Source organism: Dermacentor silvarum, chromosome 11 (genome assembly GCF_013339745.2).
Source record: "Dermacentor silvarum isolate Dsil-2018 chromosome 11, BIME_Dsil_1.4, whole genome shotgun sequence".
NCBI classification, from domain to species: Eukaryota; Metazoa; Arthropoda; class Arachnida; order Ixodida; family Ixodidae; genus Dermacentor; species Dermacentor silvarum.
The window spans coordinates 99,830,739-99,842,173 of NC_051164.1; the positions used below are offsets into that span (position 1 = coordinate 99,830,739).

An 11,435-nucleotide genomic window follows, 5' to 3' on the forward strand; every position below is an offset into this window, starting at 1 on the left:
ATAAATATACGCAGTAGCAGTAGGAGGAAGGGCACTGATCCAAACACCCTCCTTGATTGATGTCAGCTATTGGCCAATAGCAGCTGCGTATGGGAGTCTTTTTTATTATTTTTTTTCTGGGGTTTTACGTGCCAAAACCAGTTCTGATTATGAGGCATGCCGTAGTGGAGGGCTCCGGATTAATTTTGACCACCTGGGGTTCTTTAACGTGCACTACAACGCAAGCACATGGGCGTTTTTGCATTTCGCCTCCATTGAAATGCGGCCGCCGGGGCCGGGATTCGATCCCGCGACCTCGTGCTCAGCAGCGCAACGCCTTAGCTGACTGAGCCACCCCGGCGGGTCATACGGGAGTCTGCTATATCAGGAAATAAAGCAGCCGCAAAAGAGTGAGGAGGTGATTTCGTTCTCTGCTGGTGAGCTCCACGCGTCGCGCACGGCTGCAAAATTTGGCTGAAATGTTCACAGCAGCGTATGCTAACCGTGGACTGTGTTTTTTTCACCAAGCATCCACCAAGCAAGGTGGTTCAGCATCCCTTTAAAGATTGCTTATATTCAAGTGGCTGGCGCATAGAGTGTGACTTATCCAAAATTTCCCTTGCAATACATACACAGTACCAGCCCGCAAAAGCATTGCTGCATGTGATACAGGGCTGCCCGAAAAATATCTGCAACACATGTTTAAAAGGTTGCATCTTGTACTACTCAGCAAAAGGTAGCTTTAACTAGTGAACGATAACCGCCACATCGCAATTTAGTCGAACAGCATGTCTTCAAACAAAAGGAAGAAAGACATGCAACAAATAATCACAGGGTAAGCTCATTCGCTGAAATAAAGACTTTTACCAGTGATTAGCGTATGCATATGACAAGTCGTATTTATCTCTGTCAATTAAATTTTTGAACTACTCCTCAATTGCACAGCCTCAGGAATATTCCATTTGCATCCCTATTAACTTCAATTAACTAAGAGTGACCTGAAATTATGGTGGCGCTGCACTTACTGCTTTTGTTTGCGCTCGAACAGGCTAGCCTAATGGACGTCGTCTCCACTGCCGAGGTCAGCAGTGCCTGCCCCGTCAATGCCTGGTGCTGTGCCATGGCTTTAGTATGGCCTGCACTGGCCATATGATCTCGCATTGGAGCAGGTCCCGTGAAGCTCATCTGGCACGGCTCGCACACAAGGCTCGACGAGGGGACAGGCCCATTTTGAATTTTTTTCTTGTGCTTCTCCGAGGCTATGTGTTGGTTGTACGGCTCTGGCCCCGTGAACGTTTTCCCACAAGGTGAGCAGGCATAGGCAGATGCATTCATCTCTGCAAAAGTTCGCTTCCGACAGAGGCTGAAAGAGAAATGAGAGACAGCCATGTCATGTAGAGGTGAAACCAGCAGTTATTTTTGTTTTGACAGCTCGCTCAGTCATGCACATCCCCATAAGCAAGTGTAACTTTGTGTAGTAGTAGCAAGTAGTACCAAGCAAGTGTAGTTTCTTTTCCCTTTTCAAATTCTAACCACTGACTTGCCACCACAGGAACATAAACAAGACACCATTCTGAGTAAGTCATCACTTAGCGACTTTTAAGTAAAAAATGGAGCACTTTGGGCCACAACCCGGCGACTTTGTCTAAAAATGGTGCCAAACTGGCTTGGACAGCTTTTGCTAAGTGAGGGTTACATTCATGAAGTTGTTAAAGATGCAGCTTAGCAAGAGCTTTCAATGCTTATGTGACATCAATGAAAAAAGCCAATGTGCCATCATACCAGGCTATCAAAGGCACGAAAAGTGAATGGCTAGCACAATGCCAGGAACAGTACAGTTGCCTGAAAGTTTATCTAAACAGTAAGTGTATAGTTGCTCAGCCTATCAGGGTTTGTACAGAACATTTGACTATATAGGTCCACCTATCGAAACGTAGGCCAGCCTTTCTGAGGCATGTTATCCCTGTTTATGTAACTTCTTTACCACTGTGTGCTACTCCATCTGTCAGCCTCCTTCTTGATCAAGGACAGTGGCCTAGAACCAGCGTTTGGCGTTCGCCAAAGCGACACTTCTTCGAGTTTAATACCAAGCGTGCTTTGCCTAGGCACTCTAGCGCAAGATGGAGGCGTGCGTTGTGTTCACAAAACGTGCGTCCGAAATTCAAGGATTTCAAAAATGCCAAAAGGCAAAAATCAGGGAAAGGAAAACAAACCTTATTAATACACATACGTACACAACTAAATAGTGAAAGAGCCTTCTTAGCTGCAATTTCTCGCAGCCAAGCAGCTGCTGAGCCGAGACACACACTTCAAGCTCTTCAGGTCGCTTTCCAAAGTTTACTTTCTCATTTAATGATGTCTGTTGTTTTCTAGTATGATTATTAGTGGTGTCCAGCTTCAGCCGGAGACACTCGTCACATTAAAGCTAAAGGCCTGAAACTTACTTTTATTTAGGAATTTCGAGAGTGTATAGGCTCGAACAATTTAAGGACCGCACAACGAGCGATGGAAGGAAAAATGCTAGGCCGAACGTTAAGAGACAGGAAGAGAGCGGTGTGGATCAGAGAACGAACGGGGATAGCCGATATTCTAACTGACATTAAGCGGAAAAAATGGAGCTGGGCAGGCCATGTAATGCGTAGGATGGATAACCGGTGGACCATTAGAGTTATAGAATGGATACCAAGAGAAGGGAAGTGCAGTCGAGGACGGCAGAAAACTAGGTGGGGTGATGAAGTTGGGAAATTTGCAGGCGCAAGTTGGAATCAGCAAGCACAAGAAAGGGGTAATTGGAGATCACAGGGAGAGGCCTTCGTCCTGCAGTGGACATAACTATAGGCTGATGATGGCTCGAAAAAAAAAAAAAAAGCCATGATGGCTGCAGGTGTGAACTACTAACTAGCAAAAGAACAAAATAAAGCTACGGACTTGGTCACTTGATCTGGCTTCGTCTAGCTCCATGATGGCAACAGTAATTTAGACAAGCCTGTCATTGGTGGCTGTGGACATGCCACATTGCATCGCTTAGCGACAGTCTGAAAAGGTAACATCAAGGATCATTTCCCAATTGACACTGTCCATGGCATAGGCGCCTGATGTAGAGCTTGTTATTTTCAATGTTCAAAAGTCACCCCCAACCTCAGTTTTCAAGGAATTCAAGGAGCAGATTTATTCTCGTGGCTTGTAAAGGCCCTTGAATATCTTTTTCCATATTCAAGGGTATTCAAGGATTTCAAGGAGGTGTATGAACCCTGGCCCATACATGAATATTAAAAGTTAATATCGAACTCTGAAAGTTAATGCTTTGATTTGAAACACAAGTGCTCTGATGCACCCCGACATGCGCATGTTGCCACTTCAGGCACTAAAAGACTAGAAGGGGACATCACGTGGCAATTTGAAGCGTAGTTATAAAAAATATAAAAGAAAGACTGATGGGAAATAGGCCCTCACCGTGCAATAGGCAAGTGGCAATTTCTAGCAGTCGCGCATGCGGAGAATATGGGGGTAGTGGAGATCAGGTGCTGAGGGCCGATCATGACAAATGCTTGGAAAGGTCTGGCAACAGCGCATGACTCATTTCCCAAAAGTCAATGTGCAGATGGGCCCTGAAAGCAAAAATGGACGATGTCGGAGGTGGTAGCTTAGCTGAAGCTAGCTGCCCGACATTATGCTCCCTTGTAGTCTTTTTCCCTTGCACACAAGTTGTATGGGTGCATTTTCATTATGCATAAAATGTAAGCAATACCAGTTTAGATGTGAACCACATGTCTCAATTAGACACATGAACAAGCTTAGGTCATGCTTCATTTTAGTAAGCAGAAGCATGCTCCATACCTGCTGCAGCCCAAGATGGCACTGCGAGTGGCTGTTTGCGTATCAGCGACCAAATGCATAATGGTAGCTGCCCACGGCAAGCAAGTTCAATTAGCGCACTTCTGTCATGAAATGCCACCACTAACATTGTGAATGTGAAGCAGCACAGCTAATCCACAGCCTCATCATCATGCCTCATTTCAGTGAGTACATGCATTCTGCATGCCTGTTCAAGCTCAAGATGGCACCACAAAGAGCTGGTCATGCATGAACAAGCAGACATGCAACACTGCGTACCATTGTAGCTAAAGTCTTGGGGCCATATTACGATTCCCATCACTGCAGATATTGTCTTTGAGGAGTGTGTAGTCTGATCAGCTGATGCAACGGATGTCACAACATTACAAAAGGTTGTACTGGTTGTACATCCCTTGTATGACCACTGTTGACGATTCTGTTCCTGTGTTTCAATCGGCTACAAAAGGTGCAGCCGTGCCATCAGCATGCTCACTGTCTTCTTCCTTTCGCTGACACTTGTGTACGTAACTTTATGCATTAAGGCTGTGAGACGCTTCCTTCTGATAATTCAGCAAGTTGACGACGCGCATTAAGGCCATGAAAAGTTTTGTAACCGATTGAAACACATACACAAAATCGTCAACAATGGTCAAGCAAGGAATGTTTTTGAAGCAAACGACGACGAACCCCTGAAACATGCCTTGTTAAACCACTGTTCATAACTTCCAAGTCTTAGACTTTCTGTGAACCTGTCTTGCTTAAATAGAATCAGTTTTACAAATGACTGTCTTTCACAGACGAGCAAAGGTATTCTAGAATCATTCTTGCAGCCGCAGCTGTGGCAACTGCCTTTCTAATGACATGCTCCATAATGTACAAGTTGGAGAAGAGTGGCATCGGTAAGTGCAGTTCTGGGGAGATGGTGCTCTCTGCTGTTGCAGCTAGAGCAACGACAATTATTGCCACTGAAGAAGTTCACCTGGTTGTAGGCTGTTTCAGCCTATCGGACTGCAACCTTGCGGGAATTGTTTCTGTGAGCATGGAAATCATAACATGGCCTCAACACTAGTGTATAAGGAAAGCAGGGCAGTTAGGGCAAAGGCAGTTGCAGTTCAAAGCCTCCACACCTCTTACAAAATGGACATTATGACAGTGAGCAATAGTGATGTTCATTTGACATGCCTTGCTGACAACAGCAGCTATTTACCGGCAGCTTCTCCGACCGAAAAGGGAATGGAACGATCAAACTTCTTTGAAGGCCAGTAGGATGCTGTGAAGAATTGACAATAAAATTATCACACACAAGATTGAAAAAATAACACAATGCAAGCAACAGGTCTTGGTTGGGTTATGCAGTAACATCAGAGTTTAAGAATAGGAGGCACGTAACGTCATCACTCGTCACCAAAACGATAATTAGTGTGTTAGTAAGTGATTAAGCGCGCAAACGCAGCGCAATCACAAGGTTTCATGCACTGTTAGCGGAGTGACCACATAGTGGGAACTTACAAAAATGATGCAACAATTAAGGGGAAGCATGCGCGTGCAGGAAGCCATGCAAAAGCTGAAGCAACGCGTAAAGAATGTAAGAATGTTTAATAACTATGGACATGACAAACGTTTAGCCCATAAAGTGGTGGTTATAACAGCAGCGTTTTTATTAAGCCATGCATAAGCTGAAGCAACACGGACAAACGTTTAGCCCGTAAATAGGTGGTTATAACAGCAGGCGTTTTTCTTCTTTCTCCCCGAGTATTTAAACGAAACCGTTCTCAGACCGTGTACTGGGGCTAAGTGGCTTTGGGCACAAATGTCGAAGACGGGTCATGAAAGGGAGCGTGCTTCAAAACCGAAACTACAGGCATGCTGTGGGAATTAGAACCGCCACCACCACCGTAAATACATCAAGATAGCTTACGGAACGTGACACCAGCACAACAACAAAGATCTACGTTCCTAGGCAAACGAATATTACGCAGTATTCGCAACTTACAAGATCCCGGACATACTTAAGCTTCAGCGCTTTTCTAACTTTTCAAACGTTTTTCTAACCGAAACCTGCCGGAACCACGATGGCCGGAACTTTATAAAATGAAATGGCTTGACATACGCTTACTAATGACTTGGCTTGGATGTGCTAAACATTTCTTACTTTTATTAGAGTGTAATAGATAATATTCTAGTACACTCTACTTTTATGTAGGTCATATGCACGGCGTGACTGCGGCGTGGTCACACGTGTGTGATGGAATATCGCTTGATCGTAATCCTATTAAAGTCATACTTTCATGCACGTATTTGTTTTTAGCTTCATGGTTTCGCGCTCATTCATAAGAGGCTCGGGTGATTGCATTACATACCTTGCTTATTGCACCGGTACTCACCGCGACCGTACTCCTCTGACGCAGGCGTCCAAAAATATATTTGAGTAACAGTGGCTGTGCTTGAGTAGTTTGCCAGTAGCGCCTGTAGCCATCTAGCGGCCATGGTGAAGTCAGTGCCATTATCATCATCACCATTGACCGTTGACGTTGTTGCTGCGGCTAGACTGCTGCGTAGACTGCGTCATGGCGTAGACATTGGAGGTAGTTCGGCTGTGCGTCACTTCGATGCACACAAGTGCAGGCCAAAACATGTCCCACCCTCGGACGAAGCCTTGACAATGTCGCCCAATGATTAGGTAAGTTGACAGCTTTTGAATAGGTTCTAATATTTATTTATGGTTAGCATACAAGAGCTGAGGTGCACACTCTAGCCGTGTTCCGTTGCTGACGCAATGGTCAAAAACTAACTTTTATATTAAGCCACTGCCAGATTTACCTGTATAGCCTTTTTCTAAAAGTTCTGCTTATTATTACATCACGATTGCTTAGCTTTTAACCTTATCGCGGTTTTGCGTATCGTATTTTATCGTTAGTTAGCATCGAGCTGTGTTGTCGGTGACGTCATTCGTCATAAAAAATGTGTGTCTTGCAGGTTTCGGTTCTCTGTACCAAGAATCTTTAGGTTAGGGCACGCAAACGGGTTTGCGTACGCAGGAAATGGCTGCGGCGACAGCGCGCATTGTGGGGGTGCAAGTCGATTACCATCGTTTATCTAAAACTCCTTATCAGCTGTCCAAGGCCGAAAGGCATACGCTGAAGAGAAAATGCGCTTTAAAATCCGCTGGCATTTCTTTCATATGCAGAATAAACATCCACAATAACCATCCAGGACGATAATGTATTACGACAATTGCAGACGAAACTGTGCAGCGGTTGCACTTCAAGATAATGGGCAGGATGAAAGACACGATAGTTGTGTAGTCATAGTTACAGTGCGGTGAGATTCATCACTTTCCTTCCTATTCCTTGCATAGTTCAGTAAACAAACAGCAGCTACTACTACTACTGGACCCGTGCACACCTCTGTGGACTCGAGTACATTTGAATCTAGATCTCTTATGCAGGTCATATGCATCAATATGCAGATAGTTTGAATGTCAGTGTGAATGTTGTGGGCAAGAGATACATTATGAAACATTATTATGCAAGCATGTAACTTGCCCATCTTTCCCTCCTGTATGAAAGAAGTGATACAAATCTGGGCCTTATACATATAGAATATTGATATCAACAATAGCTTGACTGAATATGGAAGTGCTTATATCTTTGCATAAGTGCCATTAGTTGCCTATCCCCGAGGGAGGCATTTTATTTCGCTAGTCGTGTTAAAACGAACATGCCATTGTTCTCACGGTGCTAGTAAGTTTGAATGTATCTCAATAAATCTTGTTGCTTGATTAGGTGATTCATAATGATTAGAAAAAAAGATACTGTGCGAAGCAAGGATTCCACTGTGAGAGCGCTGATGGAAGCATTTTTTATCGCCTCGAAAGTAATGCATGCATGAGCGTTGCGTCAATATGTTAGGTAGTGAGGAGAGGTTCTCGTTCGGCATGCTGTAGTGACTTAATTTCACCGAGTTTATTTCGAATGTCTCCTGCCTTATTGTCCATCCGTGGCTAGGTACTTATATTGCAGAGTCCGACTGAAATAAAATTAGTTAAAAGTTTGCGCTAGTCTGCTTGTCTACTTTCTCGTTCTTGTCTGTGTTGCACAATATCTTTTCCCTAAGCAGTAGTAAGCTTTTATTTGAACATTTTGTGACATCTTCCTTTGATAACATGTCGATACCAGGTTAAAACAGTACTGTGTAATTAACCTAAAAAATCCTGATGTATCATTTGTGCTATGCTGTGTCCAATACCTGGAAGAAATATTTTTTAAATGGGTGAAATTTAGTGAAAAATAAGCCTGCATCGGCATTTCTGATGTGCTCTTGTGGATAGTTCGTCAAACCAATTATTACTATATAATTAAATTTCACTCAACATGTTTTTTTTTTTTTTTTTTAATGAATGTTGTACTCTCTATGGCCAGAAATAAAGGTAAACAAGTTGTTTCGATTTTCTTTGAAATGTGATGGTGTTTAGGCTTTGTGAAGTTAAGCTGTTAACTGAACCAGAGAGATTAATTTTCTCAGAGTGTTAGCAGAGCTCATAGCTTTCATGAAAACATGCTTATGTAAAGCTCGTCAGAACTAGCTGTTACATTGAAATAAATACTAGAATCAAGCTGCCCTTGTTTCGTCGTGCATGTGTTTTGAAGCAGTGTTGCTGTGGCTTTAAATGCGAGAGATTGAGCACTGGGGTCATATTATGCAACAACTCTTTTCGTTCATTCTGTTCTTTTTTCATCATTAATAGGATGCCACGGCTATCTTATCACTAGTACTTACCACTCATTGTGATCGGGATAATATAAAAGCATAATCGATGGGAAAGGAAATTTTTTTATAATATGGTCCCTGGTTTGTGTAAAATCTCTAGAAGTATAACAATTAATTCATTTGTGTTGTATGGCCTGTTAAGTGTGTTTCATCCAGCAGAAATTAGCTCCTTGCTCAAACACCCTCATCATGGCCCAATCAATTGAAACACCCAAACACACTTCCATGTGAAGGAAAACTTTGAACAACTTGCTTACCTTTATTTCTGGCCATACGTAAATTTTTGTACAAAAAACATTTAAATGTTATTTGAGTTGTAACTTAATTAGTAGGTAATTTTTTAATTAATAGTAGGTTTGCTGGTTGAACTATTGACATCTTAAACTTGAATCCAGCCTATCAGGAATGCAACTATGGCCTTGTTGGTGTTAAGCTTCGTGTGCTTAAAACATTTTTATGAATCGAACTCAGCGCAGCTGATATGGTATGTTGGGTATTACAGCGTTAAGTGCTTCATTCAATAAAATGATTGATAAAATATTTCTGTGCACTAAAACCACCTTTATTAGAACATACGACTGACGTGATAGCAGGGGTGGCTTTCTGCAAATGTCCTTTTCTTTGTTTAACTTGTTTTTCTTTCTTTTTGCATCTTGCAGTCACACCATTTCAGGCCTTTGAAAATGTACGCACACCACTTTCACTCAAGGAATTTAGAAGATGTGCCATCGACGTATTTTTATTTGAAAGCACTGCTTGGGCGGGCTAACAGAAAAATGAAATAAGGTGAGTGTTATTTGAAAATCTGGTGCTAGACAAATGGCAGGAAAAAAAATATCTTAAATGCACCCTATACATTACCGGCATAAAACCGTTGCGAAGAGGTGACCGGATTATCTACTTAAATGCAAACAGACTTATTAAATATCTACTGCGATAGATATCGCAATTCAGCCACGTCAGCTGGATTATCCTTGAGGCTGCACTACTTGCAGAACAAATTGCATAGTGGTGTTGAGTAGTTAACTATGATTTATCTCGTTACCTTTGCAATTACTCACTTTAGAGTGCAGATCCGAATTCTGGTATTGAAGTCAAATCCATTAGACTTCAATGCCCAGACCATCACCCTAAACCAATTGTGGTAGCTTTGTGGCTATGGCATTGTGCTAATGAGACCAAGGTCGCAGCTTTGATCCTGGTTGCTGCAGCTGCATTCAAATAAGGGTAGAAAGCGAAAATGCTCGTGAACTTAGATTTAGGTGCAAGTTAAAGAACCCCAGGTGGTCATAACGCATTCTGGAGTTCCCGACTACGGCATGCCTCACAATCATATTGTGGTTTTGGCATGTAAAACCCCAGAATTAATTTTTTTTTTTGCCAGCAAAGCCAAGCAGCTGTGCACTTTAAGCAAGTGCTGTTAACTACAGATGCCCTACAACCCTTTTGAAGGAGTAGATCACTTGTAAGGCATCTTATTTTCAAACTAAGGTTGGTCTTGAAATGTCTGACCTACTGCCATTGACATTATTGTGATATCATGACTTAGCACAAGATCTGGGGGTGTATTCTGTAAGTGACCACCTAGTGGACTTGCCTATTTCGTCTGCTGCTGGAGTGCTGATTGGCTGGGGGCATCTGCCTCTTTCTGACGTGTTCCCCCTACCCAGCCAATCAAACTTCAGCAGCAGACGAAATGGACATGTCCACTAGGTGGGCACTTACAGAATACCCCCCTGCTGACTTGTAGCAAAAGGCTTTTTATGATGTTGCTCACAAAATAATTAACTAGAGTGCTTGCACACGGGTCTTTTGGTTGCGCTCGAGTGTTGGGAGATGCACTAAAGCAAGAACAGAATGAGACGGTGTATCATGGTGTTATGACACATGCACTTCTCAAGTACCAGAACTGGTTCATAGAAAGAGGTATTTAGGAGCATTTGATGCTTGCCTGTAAAGTTTTAAGGTTGTTGGACCAAGCATCCACCTGAATTGGGGTTTGCACTTCGAAAATGCTTGCGAACGGTGTAGTGCACGAACGTAAACATTGCACGAAATTAAAGTCGTGACTTGTGATGCGCATGGATAAACCTTGCATAAGACTTGACGTTGCATGGGATGACAAAAGACAGTTGTATGCATCGCAGTTAGTTGTATAGCATTGAATGAACAGCATTTTTTAAGCTTCACTTCACATGGATTCCAACATGTGCATTGGATCTGCGTAACTCTTTTTTTCTTTTCTTTTCATCCCTCAGGATTATTGGCTCCTGTGTCCTAATGGACACTGACTTGCATCAGTTCTCCTGCGATGCAGCTGTGATGACCGCTGGCCACGCCTAAAGGCGTCATCAGTACTCGAAGTGTTCCCAGGTGGTCTCCCTCCCCAAGTACTGAAAGCTTCCAGTGCTTCTTGGCTTTGTGGTTCAGACCTGATGGTCTCTCCCAGGGGAACTGGCAAATCCGTGTCCTTGTCCGCATATCATGTCATGCACTGCATGTCGGAATCAACACTCAACGCTCTCCCGCAGGGAATGTCTGCCAAAAACCATTAAATCTTATTTTTAGAACCCGTTAAGCCTGGCTCGTGTGTTGTGAAAACTATCACCTAGCACTTGCACCACCGAAGTGGTAATTAAGAGGAAGCTTTGCCTTGTGGTTCAAATACATGTGAAACGCATTAAGACTTTCATTAGACAACCAACAAACTGGTTTGAATGAAATTTGTTGCATTTGGGACGGGAGAAGGCTTAATTTTGGAAATTGCAAGACGCGGACTTCTGCTTTAGTGTCTTCTAGCTTTTACAAAATATTTGTATGTTAAAAAAAATTAAAGCAGTAAGCTTTTTTGC

The 11,435-nt window shown here is 42.9% G+C and overlaps 1 protein-coding gene and 1 long non-coding RNA gene across 23 annotated transcripts in view; one reads left to right on the forward strand and one right to left on the reverse strand.

Moving 5' to 3' along the window:
- LOC119432781 (uncharacterized) overlaps window positions 1–6,283 on the reverse strand; it is a 62,640-nt gene extending 56,357 nt beyond the window's left edge. The window contains exons 1-4 of one of the 22 annotated variants that reach the window (XM_049658787.1): window positions 6,174–6,277; window positions 5,021–5,083; window positions 3,433–3,587; window positions 1,005–1,342 (exon numbers count right to left, since the gene is read on the reverse strand). In XM_049658787.1, the coding sequence (XP_049514744.1) occupies window positions 1,005–1,342; window positions 3,433–3,518 (424 nt within the window). In that variant the 5' untranslated portion in view covers window positions 3,519–3,587; window positions 5,021–5,083; window positions 6,174–6,277. Of the gene's footprint in view, window positions 1–1,004; window positions 1,343–3,432; window positions 3,588–5,020; window positions 5,084–5,731; window positions 5,949–6,173 lie in introns of those variants that run through there. The other 21 variants (XM_049658789.1, XM_049658785.1, XM_049658788.1 and 18 more) reach the window with 21 other exon arrangements.
- LOC119433015 (uncharacterized) overlaps window positions 1–11,161 on the forward strand; it is a 53,056-nt gene extending 41,895 nt beyond the window's left edge. The window contains exons 2-3 of the long non-coding RNA XR_007464344.1: window positions 9,243–9,369; window positions 10,842–11,161. This is a non-coding gene — a long non-coding RNA (uncharacterized LOC119433015). The remainder of the gene's footprint in view (window positions 1–9,242; window positions 9,370–10,841) is intronic.
- The last annotated feature ends 274 nt before the right edge of the window (window positions 11,162–11,435 follow it).